Genomic DNA, 20,848 nt, shown 5'->3' on the forward strand with positions numbered 1-20,848 from the left:
ATCTGTCGCGTTCACTCTTCCAAACAGGATTACTGTCAATCTCCAACTCTACTGGAGAAGAAAACCAACTTTCTCTTTTTACTTTTCCTGTCACACTCAATCACTTTCATTGACATCTGAGAAATCTAACTCGGTACGGTGTTTGGCAGTGGGTTGCCTATAACATTACCTCCGTTAGCTCGACGCAGACATACAATCGCTCTCACAAAAAGGTCATAAAGCCCAAAGCTATGTTGTTAAATCTCATAATGTTGTACTCGTAAATCAGCGTGCAAAAACAGCTGGGCCGGTCATGCACATGCAGGAATAAAGAACGGGAAGGGAAGCATGCAGAGCGCAACGGCAGTGATGTCTACGAATACAGAGGCGCAGTAGGAAATCGCTCAATGCCTCGAACTGATTCCAGAAAAAGAAAACAAAAAACCACAAATACAAATACAAAAATCTAAAAATGAGTAATAGATTATGAGTTTTCCACCTATCGCTGCAGGTACTCTCGGCAGGCATGTTTGGGTGAGTCTGTACTCAGTTCGTCTGTCGTCCCAGCATATCACCACATCACTTGGTGCACTTACATTTTCGTTCTGAAGATGGGATTGAGTTTAAGAACAACAACACGAGGACATGGTGGCAGAGGTGAGAAATCGAGCTAAAGAAACTGAATGCCAAAGCATCTTATCGGCTTTCGCTGGGAGGTTGGGTTTTTGCAAGAAACAAATGATTTTCTCCCGAGGACTCTCACTGCATGGACTGTAAAAATCGGTACTCACCAATACTACAGATCAAGTACAACTCTGGATCCCAGAGCAGACAATGAACAGCCCATTGTTTATTGTAATAAACCCCTGAGAACTAAGTGAAGGAAACCGACCGCTCCCGTGTGCAAAACGCTTGCGTATGCAACATGCATGAGTGACCTTGGGCACACTTAACATTTTTAACTTTTTAACTTGTACAATTAGTTTAATAATGTAATAATAATGTAATTCTAAAACTACATGGTTACGATTGTCGATTTGTGCTTAACGGAAATGTGTGATCATGCCACATTCTCACAGCTTTAATTAAATCTGGCTGCGATCAGGAAACCGTGGATTTGTACAAAGTTGTTGGTCGTTTATGACTAAATCGATTACATAGCATGAGCGACCACTGTGGGTCTATTACCCTTTTCAGGGGTTTCAATGTGTAACGGGCAATTAATGAACAGTAATGTGTGATTATACACCAATTAAAATAATCTTAATCCTCTGAAAAATAGGATGAATTCAAATAGCCTGCCTTAAACTGTGGGCCTACTTAAATTTACATAGTGGATAAATGATAAATGAAGCCGTTACCAATCAAACGCTTTGCAGATGGTATTGCATGGTGGATCAAAATCTGATGACACTTTTCTGTGTGTGTGGGGGGGAATACCCAGCAAAGACCTGACACAGGACCTGAGAGATGCATCCGATTTCTCAAGTTCACCCAATTTCTTAAGGACGTTACTTTCAGAAACTGTTCATCTGCTGTAGACAGTTTTTCTTTTGTTCTCCACTTGCCAGGTTTTCAGCCTTAAGAGCTCTTAAGGAGTCACCTTGCAGGTGCAAAAGCACTATTTGATGCTCGTCAAACTGAGGGTTTTTTGTAGATTCAAGTACAGAAAATTGGAGCAAATGGTGTGTTTTTGCGACAGGCTGCTAGTAACAAAGAGCTGAATGATAATTGGTTCTTTGTTAAGCCGTCCGAGTTTTGGACAGCACTGTATCAATTTTTTTTCTGTTTCTGTTTCTGCTCAATCGAACTCAGTTTCTGGTGCAATTTTTGTTACATTTCTGTGCTATTTTGTCCTTTGACATTGTATTTTTACCTTTTTATATTATTGTAGGTACTTCTTCATGCTTTGGCTGCTCTAACATAAGAACTTCCCAGCTTTTGAGATTAATAAAATACTTCTCATCTGATCTGTGAAAAGTGTTCCACAAAGTGCATTTACTTCACAGCTGCCTGGATACATTCAACATTTGTGTGTGTAGGTGAGATTACAGTCACCCTTTAAATGATATCCTGACTAAGGCTAGGCTTTTCTAATAACTGTTACATCCTGAAGAACTCAACTTTATGTAACCATCACCTCAGAGTAAACGGCATGCTTTAGAAAAAGAATCCTTAGGAAGATTGCTGTAAACCAACAACTTACACTGGCACGGATTTGATGGCTTCCTTTTCGCTTTGGAGAACAAAAAGAAGCAGACTCGCTGAAATCATTATCCTAATTTGCCGACTTCCTTTTCTGAAGCGTGTACTACATCTTTAAACATAGATTAATTTTCGTTTTAAAGTGCAGTGACTATTATTGGCTGGCGAGAGGACATGTGGTTAGCACATGTCACGTTACATTTATTTTGAAAACTCGGTTTAAATAGCACACACATATCAAAGCTTTCCAAACACAAACTAAAGCCTGGTAATAATAAATCTTGTTGTGCTTTGGATCGTACTTTTTACACTCTCTGCCAGTTTCTAATTATCCCCTTAGAGAGCGAAAGAGAGAGGGAGAGAGAGGGAGAGAGGGGGGAGAGAGAGAGGGAGGGAGGGAAAAAAGTGTGTAGTGGCAGCAGATTCCCTGAAAATTGCTGTTTCATCTGCTCTGTTTAACTTCGTACAGAGGTCTGACAGAAGTAACTGTTCTACATAGTTTAATACAGTCTTTGCATTCAGCCATAAAGTAATGCTGCATTTCAACATCAGCTCACACACTCCAAAAGAACTAACATAAGAAGCTAAGACAACACACGTTCAGTGAGTGTTTATGTTGTGGTTTTGAGCATGTGAAGCAGAATGCAGACAATTATGGGAAAGTGGCACTTTTTCCTGCTACACGTTTTCTGGCTTGTAACCGTGGATCTGACCTCCGCATGCACAAACCAACAAGATCCAAAAAGCACCAACAATTGTCCCTAGTGCCCCCCCATAAACACACACGCCAACAAACACAGAGCATGCACACCTCGTTTATCTTGGCGACAGAGCAAACGCTCGTCTCGTAGACCAAACAAACACTAAGGCGGTACGCACACCGGCCCAATCAGCTTCTAATGACTTGCTTCATTAGCTAAATGGCTGTAATTTACTGCCCTAAGCAGGGGTCAGCAGGCCAACGGCAACAGACCACAGGGGCACCTAAGGGCAAAGATGGGGGTGGGCGCTTGTTTTTGGATTCCAGGCAAATGGAGATGAACCGGTGAACATGTACAAACACTTTTATCTTTATGTGAACCGATTTAATGGGGTTACGGTAAGATAATTGTTAGGACTAGCTATTTAGCTTGTATATTAAAAAACAAAACAAAAATAAAATAATGTCAGATTGGTACAACTGAACAGTTGCGAGCTGCTTGTTTTCCTGTGCGTGTTTAATTGTGAAAGAGCCTAAGAGTTCAACACAAATCATTTAGTCTTTATATTTTTAATGAAACAAAGGCTAAAAATTTGTTTTGTAATTTGCTGTGGTGATGTGCTGGGAAAGAAGAGAAATGCCACAAATGATAAAATAGTGACTGAAGGCAAGGTTCAGACAAGCAAGGGGATGTCACAACAGCACATGGGCCTAGAGACCCGTCAGTAATTTTGGCAGCCTCTGGTCACTAGAGAAAAATCCGTATTCTAGTCCTAGTTGGTGGGTGTGGTTGCTAGGGGCTGTTAGCCGTCGCTCGATGAAATCTGTTGAAATGATGATTTTGCACCAAATCTCTTAACAGTTGTTTTTGTCACAAGCAGATCTGCAGTAGTTGCCTATAGTTTCCATGGAAGATGCATGCAAGCTTTAGTGAAACAAACTGGAAACAGAACATTTGTCTTCAAATTTAAAGTTGCGCTTCACCACTGCAACCAACACATTTCACCGATTCACGCAATCGCCTGCCAGCAACCCACCAGCAACCGCTTGCAACCGGTTGGGGAATGCACATTTCTTGCCCACCGACTGGTGGTTGAGAGATGGTCAATGACAGATCTCTAGGCCTGCGTGAATGAGGGCCCAGTATATTCAAGATCCCCACAATAACACTGTCTGGGATTTTGGAGAGCAGCAGAGGGAGGGACAATTACACAGACTGAGCCTGCCAAACATATTTAGTGATCCAATACTGACCACTGGCATGACCACAGCAGTGGCAACAATACTTCTGGAGCAGATACCAGACATTTACAGGCCTCATCTATCAGTGCCTTAAAACTGTACAGACACACTCACCCATGCACACAAGGTGGAGAAAACACAGCTCATTCTTTCCCCAAGATCTCCAACAGGGCATGTGCCCAATCCCACAATTACACCAGTTTTTCATCCACCTCATTCCGGCCGCAGACAAATCATAATTAGGTCTGAAAGAGTCTATTAGGATTGTCATTTTTAACGGGGCTCTTGGGTGGGGGGCATAATTATAAACCCTCCATTCTCTGGCTACCCTTCTTTTGTCCCCTCAACTGGAATTGAAACAATGAGGACAATTTAAATAGTCAATCAGGAGGGTTTAGCTGCCATGGGGACATGTGGTTGTGCTGACTTAGTTGTAAGTGCTCCATGTGTGTTCAGGAAGTATGAACGCTGTTTTGAAGGGAAGGTAGGAAGAGGAGGTAAACACGGGTCCTCCGGTGAGGAGAAGTTACAACAGCTGAGCTGTGCCAAAACTCTTCATCGTTCTCTTAGAGGGGAAAAGGGATTAGGGATTACATTTCCAATTGACATTCCTTTATGTCAGCTAAACCATTAACTCCACAAACAGCGGCTCTGCTTTTAGAAGAGAAAAGCAGACTCCGTGAGTGTTGCATGAGGAACTCCTCCACAGAGTCATTACTGAAAAGAAAATCACAAATGTATGCACACACATATCGTTCCAGGCCTTAAATCAAAACAGCAATCATACATTTGGAGGAGAGAAAAGTGCATTATCCCTGAAGGAAACACAGCTGTCACAGCAGCAATGCACTTAAGAAACACACGAGTAGCTGTCAGACTTGAATCTTTTTCTTTCAAAGCAGTCGGACGAGTGAAAGCAGTGAAAATGTGTTTCTAGTTTGGCAAACAATTTCTGGCAATAAAATACAAAAAAACCAACACACACACAGACATTATTAATTCTAACAATCTAGCCACAAAGATAAAGATCCTTTAAATCCAATAAAGTGCCTTTATTAGAACTAGCTGTTTTTTGTTGTTTTTTTAAAAAACAGATGTGAACAACTCCTCGGTTGGTTTTGGTTCACATGTGTAATCACAAATGGGGATTCTGAGGTCTTTGGTTCACTAGGTCAGAGCTGGGAGGTTATGTAAGCAGAGTGGATGGATTGGCCTCACTGAACCTGAGGAGAGGCACCACACTGGGGCTGGCAGGCAGAGGAGAAAGCCCACAGGGCAAAGAGCTAAGCGCTGTTGTAGCGTTCACACGCGCACACAGGCACAGGAAATTACAAAAAACAGGAGTCTTGCATAAGAGACTCATTTGCAATAGTGTGTGCACACAGTTATTAATTTACTCCCTAATCGTTAAGCTCATCTTCGGTACTGTGTGTACTCTGTGTGTGCATTACTGTGTGTTTGTTCCTCACTGAAGCAAATAAAGTAAATGACATCTTCCCCAAATGAATCACATAAAGGTGAAACTACTCAAACAGCAGTTATATCATTTATAGCCCATCAGCAGGGTGCATGTCATACACTCAACATTAAGAAAACTGGCCTCCAGGGCTTCTATAAGCTTGGTTATAGGTTAAAATTTAAAGATTACTGGGCAAAAGGTTAAATAGGTTTCAAAGGCAAGATAAAGGCAAGAGAAGGACATTAAAAAGGTGAGCATGGCAGCAAAAGCACCATTATGGCCAAAATGATAGTCATTGTTATTTTGATCTATATTGAAATCACAATTATAACGCTGCTTTCAGTAACATTCTTGCTAATGTACAAATGCTGCACAATAAAATTAGAAACCCCCTTTTTACTTAAATCAGGGTGTCTGTTACAGGAAAAACATACATTTCAAAACTTGAACACAAATTAAAATCAACAGAACGCCATCACATTTTTCTACATTCTCCTGTTAATTAGAACATCTCTGCTGACAAATAAGGTGTTTGTTTACCTTGCCTGACTGCCTCTCCCAGAAGCAAAATAATTCTTTCTTTGTACCTGCTCGATGGATTTGACTAAAACCTGAAGCAGAGTACTTGACAGCTGTGAGATCGCTCCCTTTTTCCACTGTAATGTTTTGCATACAGCGCAAGTTTTGGAAAAATAACTGTGCACAGAGATAACGTCTCTTTTGTCCACCATGTTGACCATTGCCACAGAGCCTTCGACGCTCCCCTCATTTAATGGGCTCTTTTCTTTGACCAAATGCGATTGTGTTGGTGAATAAGTGTGTCTTTGTGAGTGGCGTGAATACGCTGCACGACTACGGACGACTAAGATGACGTTTGACAAATCACGCTAGCAACCACTGTGTGTTTCTCTTGGCCTTCATGCATTCATTTTACTGCCATTTGTGGTGTGTTTTGAGAAATTGAATAAGTTAGTTGTGTTGCTCTGTGGCGCACGCACAACTCACTCAGCCGCACTCTTTCCATGTGATTTATTCACAGTTAACATCTCTTGCCCTAAATCCCAAGTATTTCCAAACAACTGGCGACATTAGATTTTTGTTTTGACAGCCTGTTATCGGTTGTATATCTGCCTGTTAATGTAGTGTTACTGGTCCGGACTAGCCCAGGAAACTTCAAGCTGCGCGGTGCAGGGAACAGCTGTGATTGGCACATGCGGCCGTGCTGTCAGGCGGTGATTTACGTTTGCTTTGTGTTCTTTTGTCGGAGCACGCATTTCCAATATCGGTCGATCGCGTTCATTTAACTGTGGGAGGCCAAAAATCAGGATTAAGATTAAAAATTGATTTTCAAGTGTCTGCAGTTATTGAGGATTTTGTGTTTGTGCAGTTTCGGGTGCATTTTTCTTTTGTGTGTATTGTAAAGACTGGGGAACACTTGGGTTATAAATGATGCAGTGTGTGCCAACAATTACGGTGAATACACTGATACCAAGTCAAACATTACTCAGTTGATTTTTTAGAAAACAAAAGCAATCGAAACCATGTCAAATCATTTTGACTTTGACTGTGGGGGTAACTTAAATACTGAGCATCTCAATTTGAAATGAACACCTTCACTCTGCTCTCATCAGTATTGCCCCCACCCTGTATGCAGCAGTACTACACTGTTACAACAGGCAGACAAGGCCAGAGGCAGACTGTCTGGCTACCACCCAAATGGCTTTCTCCATGGATATAAACAGCCCAAGTACAGGCCTGGACCACACATAAACACCATTTTGAGAACACAGGCAAGGACTGCGCACTCTGGCTGGTTTGCTACGGTGTGTGTCTGTGTGTTTGTGTGCAGGAGAAAAAGCTGAACAGTGGGATAAACACACATTGAACACAGACCCAAGACAGTGTGGGTGGTGAGCATACATGATGTGCATCCTTCTATATAGTAGATAGAAATCTCTGTTGCTGTTTTTTTGTTTCTTGTTACTTTTCTGTCCAGTTACTCCCACGTTGCATCAGAATAATCCAGCACCCCCTGCTCCACCATGGAGGAATTAAAAATAGCTTTTCCTCAGATACAACAACAACAACAACAACACCACCACCACACAGCAGTCAGCCAATTCATTATCATAGGGAAAACAAATCCCACAAGAGCAAAATGGCGTCAATAAACAAGCTGGGATCGGATGAAAAGGTGCACCAACAACATGTTAACTGCAATTTCTCAACACAGACTGACACACGAGTCCTGCTTCTTTCACAACATTTCTTTTTCTTTTTTTTGGGTCGCTCACTTTATCGCTTCAAATCTTTCATGTTTTAACTGCTTTTATGTGGCTGTCTGAATGAGTGATGGATAGAACCCATTGGGTGGATGCTTAATGTTTTCCAGATAAGATAAGCAAACAACACTGCAGTGGATACACGGAGGGGGAGGAGGAGAAGGGGGGGGGGGGGGGGGAGAATACAAATTTATGCTTACACCTTGAACGTTTGACCTGGGTCACACCCCAGAAATCACCACTGATGAGATATTCTGGGCAGAAATGTCACTTAATGCTTACAGAAAAAGAAAAAAAGCTAAAAATCTGATCAAAATGAAAGGGAAATCAGGGCTATGATTACACAGCTGGAGATTCTGTCAGAGACATTTTTGGTAGCTGACATGAAGGAGCCTAATGTGTGTGGTGGTCAGATCACCAGAGACATGTATCAGAATCTTAAAGGGGATTGGAGCTTTCAGATATCAAAGACTGGAGTCTCTTTGAAAAGATTAACCAGGCTAACACAGATGTCCTCATGGGCTGCGTCTCCCTATATACCCTGCATGCTTTGTGCAGGTAGTTGGCGCATAGACATAACCCCCCACCCACACACGCAGAAAATGGTATGAGGGCACACAGGAGATAAGCAGGACAGGACACATCAGTGGTTGGTGTGGATTTGCACACACACACACACACACACACACACACACACACACCACCTCAAGGGCTCTGCTGACATTCTCCCATGTCCCTCTCTTGGTAAGGGTCCCTGCATATGGGTCACATGAGAGGCCAAGGGGAAAACTGAGCAGAAGAAGCCCTGCAAAGGAAAATGTCATCCTCACAGCATGGATGGAGCACACACGCACAGAGAGCCAAACTGGTGTCTATAAATACAGTGGTAGAACAGGGAGCGGCAGCACTGGGGGGGCTGTGGAAAACTGTTCAATTGTTAGCTTAGCAGCCTAGCTCTAAAATTAGCATTAAAGTGCAGCAGAGTGCAGCTAAACACTCGCTTGAAATCTGCTCGCAAAACACTAATTCAGCCCTTAATTATAAAGAGAGACAACAGCAAAACTGAGTCAGAACAAGTCACCCACGCTTCATTAGCCTGCAACTGCTCGTGTGTAAGGCACGGCGTTAGCTTAGCACCAAGTGATTAGTCTAATTTCAGCCACAAAGTATATGGGACATTGTATCATTAGCCTATGTAACATCATGGCCTATATATGTAAATCAAGGCTCATCACACGGAAGGCTCGAGTCCATTTTAGCAACTTCCAATTACACGTTTCTGAATGAGCCCTGTAAGGTTAAAATGACATCCCATAATAGGAGTATTCTCCTCAGAACAGGAACATATAGCCATTACGCCCGACAGACTTTAATCTAAATTTTCCCCCCTCCCGAGTGTGGAGCGGACTTTTGTGGGAGGGGCAGAGGTTAATAACGATAACGGCAAATTAATCTATAGAGCAAGGTGTTTCTGTCTTTCACAGGAATTAACTTCGGTTGCGAGGACATTTTAAAGAAAAAAGGGTGGGTGAGATATTCCACGAAGGATAGAAGTCACAACCAAGGTTGTTTGAGATAAACGGTCCTATGTAATGTTTGGACCTTGGGATGAACGTGTCACTCCCTCTCCTCTCATTTTTCTTAAGAAGGGATGATTGAGAGCAAGGGGGTTATCGTTACATCACAACACATTCAGACAAGACATGTAGTAGACGTAGCTGTTTCAACATATACCTTACAGTGTAAACAGGAACAGCAAATTAAAGAGTGCACATGCATCAGATAAACCTAGAAACTGTCAAGCCGTCTCTATACTGAGCCATGATTGTCTCTCACCGATTCAAGATCGTATCGGCCTTGAATCCTGAAACTCTTGCATATTCTACAGAGGTTTTTGCGAGCTAAGATTGCAGATTTTTAAAGAGAATTTATAGTCCTGGGTCTTTTAACCTTGGCCTTGGAAATGTTTTAAGGTAATAAAATAAGTAGCACTTCATACTTTTAGCGCAACAAGAAAAAAAAACTTTTTGCAGTGTCCTGGCAGAGGACTAACCCCCTCTGTATCCCGGCCAGCGGAGCATAGATCATAAGTAACATGAGCCCTTCATTAACTCAAGAGGGAAAAAAAGAACAAGAGTTGTTTAGCAACCTTGAGTGTCGAGGATATCTGCGCTCCTTTGAGTGACTGCGCTCAGTTTATCAGGTATCCTTTTGAATTTTTAACCCAAATAGACAAACAATGCTGCTGTATGAGACAAAGAGGAGCAAGCGCACACACGCGTAACTCATTTGACTGCTAATTGCTCTGCTGTGGCTTTTCCACTTCATTTGACATCAAAAGTGCTACACAGTGTCAATGAACCTGTGCAGAGTTTGTAGTGCAGGCTGTGTGAGTACTCCATGTTCGAAACAGCTGCTGTAGTAGAGGGTGATAGGCAGGGTGTTAAAGAGACAGACAGTTGTTGAACGGTGGGAGGGGGAGATGTGTAAGCTGATGAAATGCAGGATAATCTTAGCCATGGGCAAGTATGCAGTTAGATGCAGCATGTGTGAAGGGTTTTGTCTGTGTGTGTTATGAGTGGGTGGAGGGTGATCAAAACCTGACTTAACAAAACTTATTCTAAGCTCCCTGGAGTTGCTTATGCACGCATCTTTACGTGCATAGAGCCAAACAATAGGGAAGCATATCCTGGTGTTAGGATAATTAATATGCAACATCCCCTTTCTAGCGTTAGACCTCAGCCCCGGTCCCTTGAATAAAAACCTCTTTAATATCATATCTGCAGCGTTCTTGTTAAACAATATGCTTTCCCGCTCTGCCGCTGGTTGTAGGCACGCATGTAATTATGTCTCCATCTGCTCCACTCTGCTGCATCTTACCTCTGAGGCAGAGGAAGGTGAGAAAGTCCTCCGTCTTGGGCTTGCGCCTGGAGAGGTCCTGGATGGAGGAGGACGGGGATGAAGCGGAGAGGGACGAGAGGGACGTGGATGGCACCGTGGAAAGGCCGGCGTTCAGGCCGCCCGAGTCAGCCACTTTGATGGGCGTAGTGCTGGGCGAGTTGGGCTGCGACTGGGCAAACTTCCTCTGGGCCTGGAGCCGAGGCCTTGTTGGGAGGGGAAAGAAAAACAACAAGTTAGACCCTTGGATCCTTTGCACATAAACACAGAATTTACAAGTAACATAAGCCAGTGTGTTGGAAGAAGTACAACATTTAACCCCAATGCAGCTCCGTCTGCAGCTGACTAAAAATAAAACAGAATGTGACTCTTTTGCATACCTGCAAACCCACTCTATCATTTTTACTACTGTGGCCCACTGGCCATTGTCTCACTGTAGGGAGGTTTCGTTGAAACAATTACCCTCTAGCGAAGAATTGATTACTCTGTGCGTGTGTGTGTATTTGTTCAGTGAACGGGAGCGAATCCATCATGATCGCTTTGATATGCAACAAGCGCACATTCAGTGGCCGACTTGCCCATTCTCACCGACAGTGTGGGTGTATTTAAATGTGTGCATTTACATGAGCTGACGATGTTTTTACACATGTAGTTGTAGTTCCTCTTTTTCATTCCTGTTAAGCGCTATTGAATAAGAAAAGAAAAGCGCCTATAAGGCAGAGCCTCTGCTGTCAGTGGCAGCTGATAAAAACCAACTACACAAGGACAGTGTGCCAAAACAATCACATGCTAACCGGCAACAACTTTCTTCATCTCCCCATCTTTCTGTCTCATAATTTTTTTTTCCACCCTCGTCTCCTCCTCACTCCTCCTTCCCTCACTTCTGTTGCTACATTGTACGCGCTTTCCTCTGTGATGCACAAAGCCTTTGAGACGTCGCTCTCATTTTTCTCTCTCCTTGTCTCTTTTCTGTCTTTATTTCACAGTGTGTGCCAGAGGAGGCGATGGTAAGAGCAGAATATTAAAGAGGTAGATGTCTCAGAAAGCAACGGACTCGCTTGTCACACACCACCTCTCCTTGATACACGCACGTGCAGGCACATGGATGCAGACCCTCCCTCTCCACGCGCACTTAAAAAGTAGGCGCGTGCTTATACACGCATGGAGTATAAAAGTCGCAGAGTGTCAGGGGCCGTGTGAACCATCAAGTGGCCTCAATCGATTAGCGCTGAAGTGAGAGAGAGAGAGTGAGTGTGTGTGTGTGTGTGTGGCGGGGGGAAGCTATGCTGTAAGTGTTGTGGAGTAGTGATAGAAGCAATGCGATATCCTGGTATTATTTGTCAATTTGCTGCGGACCTGACTGAGGTAAGGATAGATAGGATCATGTCTGGAGAACACCCACAATGCATTTGGCGTAGCCACTGAAAGGTGCAGCGCTCCGATTACACTCCAATCAGAGAACAGAGCCGAGTCAAAACGTGTCAATTTCCTGGCCTAAGCTCAATATGTGAGAAATTGAGAGATGATTGCTCACACAAAGCCCTACATTTGGTGGCAAGGTTTGAGGAAAAATTGCAGTTTGTTTACCAACAAGCAGTGAACACTGAACTCTCATCAGTCTGGATTTTCATAAAGAAAATTTATTAACACACGAGATCCTAATTTAAACTAAAGTTTTAGAATAAATGTGGTATGAAAAGCCATTTTCATACAGGAGGTGCCAATAATACTGTTACGCAAAGACGACGACTATCAAATACGCCACTGTGCCTCCTCCTGGGCCTCCACCTTTTAGGTATAAGATATCCATTTTACCCCCATCGGAAATTTATGGGAAATTTCGCATAACTAACAAGTGAATTCTGTCCCCATGTTGTCTGATCAACCCCCCCCCCCCCCCAAAAAAAAACAAAACCAAACTGTTCAGTCCAAGTGCATGTTTCTCCTAAATTTAAAGAAATTCCCCCAAGATGTTCAGTAGAAAGGCGTGGACAGATGTACGGAGAGGTAACCCCGAAAAAGCAACGCCTAGAGCGTGGGCTGTCGCCGGCACCGAGGTGTTAAAAAGGGAACGTGACTATTCAACAAGCAGAAACCGCAAAATGAGGGCGGGTGTCAGTTCACACAAGGCTGTGATCTACTTGCAAAAGATAAAATAAATACGAAGGGGATAATAATAATAATAATAATTAAAAAAAACAGACATGGAGTAAATGAAGTGCACAAAATGCAGAAAGCCAAGTTTTTCCAACCAGTCAAACAGGTTAGAATGAGTGGTAGTAGGAGGGGGACGAGGAGAAGACATGGGGCAAGAATAGCCCTGCACTCACACAGAAGCAAGATGTAGTGAATGAATGAAAGAAAAATCAACATATTATCAAGACCATAGAGGACTTTTAGAAGAAAAAGTAGAACTGGAAACTGATTCTTCAAAATCGTAATGCTCCAAGCTGATCAATGCCTTGGGTCATATTTTCTGGACAGTAGAAATGAGTTTGACAGTTGGGTCAAAACACATGAAAGTGAAGCTTCTGCACACCCGAGTCACTCTAGGCAGACTCTGCGGGTCTTCCAACTATTGAAAACCAGTGAAGAAACCACAGAGAAAAATGGAGAGAAAGAGCTGAGGCAAGCACAACACTTACAAATGTAATCAAAACTGGCACCGTTAACAATAAAATTAAGCTGAAGCCACATTTGTGTGAAAGCAAGAACAGGAAATGACGTGACATATAGAGGAGAGAGTGTGTGTGTATGAAAAGAGGTGAATCGATCATAGTAACATTACCCAGAAACATCAAACTTGAGCACTTCGACATATAGACGAAGAGCCTGTTTGCTGTAAACCGTTAACCCAAAGTCCAAATTTCAAACTCGCCAAAGCCAACAAACTGTTTCCATCTCTCGTTTTATATCGCAAGCAGTCCGTCTTGATGTGATTACAGCATTCGCTATAATTGATAGCGAGCCATGAACACTTTCTAAACAGTAAGCAGAGGGAAGATTGAGCTCTCCATAAAAGCCTCTTAGGTAAGCTGAACCCTGCAAAGTTTTATTGCTGCAGCCTTACATATTTAACGGGGGGGGGAGGGGGAGAGAGAGAGAGAGAGAGAGAGAGAGACACACACACACACACACACACACACACACACACCTGGGATTATGACAAGCAAAAGGATACGGATGGAGACAGATGAGCTAATAAAGTGATGTGTTTACTACATCCCGTCTAGACCATCAACCACAGCCGGCCAATCCGCTGTTACCTTTAAACTGACATCAAAGACACTTCGTGCTACCACCGAAATATTAGTGGAAACATGCACAAGTAGAAGTTCACTAATTGGGCTAAATTGTGCAGTGCCAGTTCTAATTTCCTCATTTCTTCTTTTCTTAAAAAAAAAAAAAAAAAAAAAAAAAAAAAATTGGTATTCCAACAGCAGAGATATGGCTAATAAAAAAAAAAAATTAAAAAAGGTAATAAAAACAGATCTGCTTTGCCGATGATGTGATAATGCAGGGTTACGAAGAGAACATAAAAGCAGATAAATTAAACCACAGCACTTATATTGCAAGGACTACATTTCAGCTAGCAGGTTATTATTTAACAAAACAAAACAAAAAAGCAGCTCTCTCCCTCGAAAACAGCCTAACAGGATTAGTGTCATCATCATTACGAAGGTGCCAGGAACTTAAGAGCATGAAAAACATTTACAGCAACGAGTTCAGCCAATTGTCCAACCAGTTTTGCCACTGGAATCATGTCTTTCTAGCAGTCATGGACGATCAAACGTGCATGAGCACAGCAGACACGGGCGAAGCAATGCATCCAAGAGACGGGAGGATGGTAACGTTTAGAAATCAGCAGAGGAGGAACAATTTGTAGTGACTTTACTGTTTTACTTCATGCCTGCTCCCACTGCACTAAGAGCCGAGTGGTAATATGAACCCCTGATTTAGCCCTCCGTCTGCCCAGTGGTGTGTGTCTGTGTGTGTGTGTGTGTGTGTGTGTGTGTGTGTGTGTGTGTGTGTGTGTGTGTGTGTGTGCAGAAATCAGGGTACATCACGTTCCCAAGCGTGTTGAGGTATAGAATACTGGCTGGTATGGTGCCATAGGAAGAGAGTGAGGCTTACGCAAGTTAAAATTAAACTGATTGCCCTGACTGACGGAGAGCGAGAGGCGAGCCGGAGAGACGCGGGTAGGGAAAAGAAAAAAGAGGAAACTGGGCTCCAATAGCGGCAGAAAAAGCAAAGAGATTACAGCAGGATGTCCTCATTCATCCCTTTCTAATCCACCTATCATCCATCCTTTCCTCCCTTCATTCCTTCCTGCTGCACCCCCCCTTCAAAGGGCTGCTCTAATGTCTAATATTACACAAGCCACAAGAGGCACGAGAGCATTGATTATCACTGAGAGAGGTAGAGTGAGAAAATCTGACGACCCTGTCAGCCAGAGATCCTGGCAAACGGAAGGAAAAAAGGCAGAAGAAGAAAGAATAGAATAAAGCACCATCTCACTAACATATATAATGAAGTGGGTGGGTGGGGGTGATGATGAGGGAAGAGAGAGAAAGATGAGACACAGCTAGTTCAGTGTGCTTCACTTAGAAGAATTCCACTCTGTTTAAGCAGTACAGCTGCGGACAGTTGACATAGATCATCACAAGCACATGGACCCTGTCAGTCAAACGCGGAGCAACTTCAAGCTCTCGTCTTCCGTCTCCATCTTATCAACATCCTCCCAGTGACAGCCATTTCCGTGGGAGTTTCTAAGATGGCCGGGCTTCTCTGTGTGGTCAGACTTACGAGGGTGCTGGCAAGCTTCCCCGCCTGCTGAAATGGCACAGAGAAACACGCTGTCTACAAGCTTCAGTAACTGACCCTCATCTTTGACCCGTGCCACTGGAGGAAGGCCAGCAACAACTGAGTTTCTTCTGCAGACTCGGTCAATAACTCAATAACCCGCAGCACAGCAGAGCGTTATCGCAAACACAAACCTCCGGTCTAAACTGGCTCCTTAAGTCAGCTTCAGCACATCAGCAGGGTGCAGAGTGCAGCGGGAGAGGGGAGGGGGAAAAGATGACTAAGCAAATGTGCCTGTTTGTTTTTAATGGAGCTGAAACCAGGAGAATCATTAAACCTCATATCAACCCATTTGTTGCATAAAAAGACTGAGAATGGATGCAAAAGAAAATAAGTTAAACGCTGATTAAGCAGGACTGCTACACTAGCACGTTTTAGTGACTGAATATGCTGTAGCTTTGGCATCTTTCCATATTGATGAAGCTTCATGAAAGCATTATTTAATTTTAGCATTAGAAAAATAAAAATGGCCTGTATTTGTATAGCACTTTACTAGTCCCTAAGGACTCCAAAGCGCTTTACACACCCAGTCATCCACCCATTAACACACTGGTGATGGCAAGCTACATTGTAGCCACAGCCACCCTGGGGCGCACTGACAGAGGCGAGGCTGCCGGACACTGGCGCCACCGGGCCCTCTGACCACCACCAGTAGGCAACGGGTGAAGTGTCTTGTCCAAGGACACAACGACGAGACTGTCCAAGCCGGGGCTCGAACCGGCAACCTTCCGATTACAAGGCGAACTCCCAACTCTTGAGCCACGATCGCCCATAAATAAAAAATAGAAGTTCGAAACAATCCTGGGTGCCTTTGCAATTTTAATAGAAACCTGTGCAACTTCAATGTTTTTCATGTAAGAAGACCTTTAATGAAACTTGTGTCTGTGGACTTGAGGTCAAATGCGTGGAGTCGCCACAGTGGAGCTCTGGCTGTCTGGTTTGTTTTCAGATATTTGTTGCACCACTGCAACCAGATATTTAGATGAGGCTGGCGAGGGAAACACGAGCTAGCAGCCTGTGTGTTGATTTGCGCACGGTCTACTCTTAATACAAATAAATAAATAAATAAAATAAAATAAAATAAAATAGACAATTACTTCTAAACTAACTTTGCATCGTAACCACCACAATCTGAGAGAAGGAGAAAATAAACTAAAACCATCTTAGACAATGAAAATCTGGGTGCTAATTTTTTATCGTCTTCGACATGAATACGAGCACATCTGGAGAGACACTTTGTCTGCAGCATCTGTGGCTGGGCTGCACTCAGACTTGGCGTTCACTCCCATGATAAAAGGTTATAGTTTGAGGAGATGAGAACTAGGGGTGGGTTTTTATAATCGATTCATCGATTAAAATCGATTCTGGCTTGGATAACGTAAAATTGATTCATTAAAATCCTGAATCGATTTTTTAATATAAATTTATTTTGTCCGAAATGCCAGAATCTCTGGTGACATCTCACAAAATTTCAAGAACCACCAAACAGTAAATGAGAGCAGGTACAGGGATTCTGCACATAGACTTAAACACACAGCGCGACCCGCGGATCAGAATCAGTTAGATGTCGCCTTTCTCACAGTCGGGGCTGAAAGCCGACAGCTCGCTGATCCGGGTCCGCGCTTTGTGTTCACGCCCTTTATGCGCTGATTCTAAAGCTGTTAGTTTGATCTCTCTCCAAACAATATTGACCGAACCAGCAGCTAAAGAAGATCCAAACGCTTCACATAAACATTGTCATGAATTCACTCTTTTACTGTTTTGCTTCCATTGCGATGCGCAGCTCTCTCTCTCTCCCTCTCTCCCTCCCCCTCTCTCCCCCCCCCCTCTCTCTCGAACAGTTTCGCTTTCTTCATTATTCGCTTGCTTGTTACACAAGTCTACTGTTGCTTACAGCGCTGTCGGCCGCTGTTTTTTCCCCTTTTACATTCTTCCGAAAAGAAAACCTCATTTCTGCTGTTCAATACTGAACAAATTGAAACTTTTTAAAATTATTCAAAATGCAAAATGCTTAGCCGTGTCTCTAATAAAACCGCTGTAACGTCAGAGGTAATGTTGATTAATTAATGGTTTTCTTTCGTTTTTGATGTACTGCAGAATATTTTTATAAAATCCCAGGCCAGGAAAATCACCTACATGTTTTTCTGTGTTTTATCTTCAGCTACTTTGACACAAAGGCATCTGCTGTGATGCTCACACCTTGGATAAAGTCTTGAGAGTGTCAGCTTCCTTTTTATAGATACAAAAATATGTAAATGTCCTGATCTGAATTATATCTCTGACTGTCAAAATTTCCCAGATTTAAATCGAATCGAATCGAATCAAATCGAATCGTGGATCGAATCGATTCGGGACCTTGTGAATCGGAATTGAATCGATTCTAGAAATCAGTGACGATACCCAGCCCTAATGAGAACTGATCCAGAGTCTGCACCTTAGGGGATGTATTAATTGGCTCCAGATGGTCCACATGGTCCTGATAAAATACCACCTCACTGCAGCTGAGTGTGAGAGTGTGCGTTTGTGTGCGCGTGTTGAGTCCGAGTGGTTTCTGTCCACTTAAAATCACTCCGTTAATGTTTATATGCAGCGATAAAGCCTTTCTATGTTTTTAATCTGCTCTTCTGCCTGATTTAGATCATCGGTGAGAGCATGTGTTGTACGGCAGTTTTAGCAGTTGTTGTACACAGAAATTATATGAAGAATTTCTTAAGCCCATAAGACTTTCACTCATGAAAATGCAACGAAAACAGTGATGACGCTGTAACTGTTAGACTGTATGTGCAAACAACAGTGTGAAAGACTGTATGACAGAAAAACCTTAAGCTACTATGTTTGATACCAAACCAGAACGTTGTATTAAACAGCACAAGATGTAGCACGCTACAAAGTTATAAATAACACGTTACTGCGATCACATTACACTTTTCAGTGATTAAGTGATGACATTACAGTACACCTCAGTTATATTCTGTTGCAGATACAGACAGGGGTGTTGGGGGTCACTGTGTCCTCCCCCAGCTGAATTTTACTGATATACTTCAACTAAAAGTTACACTAACTTATACAATTTGGTAATGAAAACGTAAACACCCATACAGGGTCCTGCAGTTTGCCTGGTTATTCAGTACACAGTAGTTTAATGCTTCTGCATGACTGAGCAGATCGTGCTCGTGCAGCTTGTTTTTTTAAGCATGACCCTACTCAAAAAATTGCAAAACAATTGGAAATCCATTAAGGATATTGATCCTCACAGACAGCCGTCCTAGCGTGTGGCGAGTTCACCGAACCACTTCTGCACCCTGGAAAAAAGGTCTCTGATGTTTGTCTCTGCGATGTAAGGTATTTTTGCACTTTTATAACTGTGGGTACATCAAACATGCCTGCGTCCGGGAGAGTAAAAACACTGCTGACGACATCGGATCTTTGCAAGGATGTGAACAGCATGCTAACACAAAGCTAGACAAGCAGCTCTGCCCAGCAGCGCTCAGTGACAAGCATTCAGGCTTGCAGCACTGTCGCCTTCATTTCTGCATGTTCATGCTTCTACAGTAAAATCGTAGTGATGAGCGCCTCGATTTCAACTTTACCTTGTGTTATCGTTCACACTTTAAAAAGTACAGTTTTGTTTTTTTAAAATGCAGAAATAAATTTGCCTTTAGCGATGCCGTTTTAGCCTCAAAGCGGAATAACCAAGTTGTGTATAAGTGCCCAGATTCACAAACCCTAAAGTTGATGACGAGCGCTCATTATGAGCAGTTTTAAGCGAACGCTCATTTAACTTCCTGTGTTTATTGCTTTTCTGTTTCCATCCATTTAGAGGAGGGATGGCACTGCAGTGATCTGACCGGGTCAACCCTGTGACCTTTGTGTAAACAAACAGCCCACCCATAGACTCCCAATCACATATACAATGAGCATGTGCACAACAAACAAAAATAAACACAATCATTAACTGTCATGAAGACAAATATGCACACGGAAAGTCTACCTCCTATTGTCTCGCTCTTAAACAAAGAGTAGTTCACTAAAACAGGCTGTTACTAACCGCAGTAGTGATGCTTACACCAGCATACAGTTTGCAATGCTTAACCGCTCTGTGACAACATCAGGATAAATAAAGATGAGTGTTACCAAGATGTGAGTGTGTGTGACTGTGTGCGAGTTTGTCACAAAAGGAGCTTCGGTGGTTTCATGCTTCAAACAGTCACAGTAAGACTGATTTTCATTTGAGATTAAATATATAGCAGAGCCTGTGTGCACATTTAAATATAACCTTGCCCCCACCCTCTTTTTTTTGGAGCGGGGGTGACGAGAGGGAAGATGGTGTGACAGGCAAATGTGAAGAGAAAGCCAAGCCATCTCTGTGAATATATAAATGCTATATTAGGTCAGATGGAAGTCACCTTTTGTCCCCTTTGTCACAAATGAATGAGTTGTGTTACACTTGGGCTAAACGCCACTGAAATAACCACGTTGACAAAACACCAGTGGGTTCAAAGGTTGTTGAGAGTGATCATATAGCAGAGAAGATTAAATAAAAACGTATTTCCCGCTTTGATTCCTTTTTTATCCTCGTGGCACTACGAGATAAACACGAAACCTCGTACTTAAATGTTACCTTTGCTGGCAGGCACAGTCCATTGGGCGCAATGATTTGGAAAGCGCCTCTAACCTCGAGTGGTTTTAGGGACAGTGCTGTATGCATCTTTGCTAGTAGTTGCTGGGTGAATTTGGTTACAACCTCCGTGACATATTGTAGGAATATATATTTCATTCTTGCAACTGGTGGTTGCAGGATGGTTGCTAACCAGTCTCTAGGCCTTTTTAACCCTTAACAAGACACACTGCTCAATTCAAACCATTTGACTTCTGACCTAGTCCACCTTAAATTTCTCATGGGAGTGGTGTGCAGGCACGGCGTTAGTCCAGTTACCCAAATTCAATATGGCATGCAATATGTAGACCTTCAGTGACCTTAAGTTACTGCCAATGACTGATAAGTAGGTAGGAACATCGATAGAGTAATAAAATAAAGACTAGGGAGATCAACCATAAAACAAACATTTGAGTGCATGCATTTTCTGCTACATGAAGAGCAGAAGTACTGTGTTCTGTCATGTAACTACCAGAACAAAAACAAATAACCTTACAGTACACGCACACACATTGATTGCTCCTAAATGATCCATCTCCCACTTGTGTTTCCAATTTGCAGAA

General features: G+C 42.8%; 1 protein-coding gene across 7 annotated transcripts in view; it reads right to left on the bottom strand.

Annotated features, from left to right (window-relative positions):
• Positions 1 to 20,848, bottom strand: part of jarid2b (jumonji and AT-rich interaction domain containing 2b) — a 109,593-nt gene that overhangs the window by 24,962 nt on the left and 63,783 nt on the right. For all 7 annotated transcript variants that reach the window (XM_082522711.1, XM_082522708.1, XM_082522710.1 and 4 more), the window contains exon 4: positions 10,748 to 10,971. In XM_082522711.1, coding sequence (XP_082378837.1) covers positions 10,748 to 10,971 — 224 coding nt within the window. The remainder of the gene's footprint in view (positions 1 to 10,747; positions 10,972 to 20,848) is intronic.

This window comes from Aulonocara stuartgranti (genome assembly GCF_965226115.1).
Source record: "Aulonocara stuartgranti genome assembly, chromosome: 22".
Classification (NCBI taxonomy): domain Eukaryota; kingdom Metazoa; phylum Chordata; class Actinopteri; order Cichliformes; family Cichlidae; genus Aulonocara; species Aulonocara stuartgranti.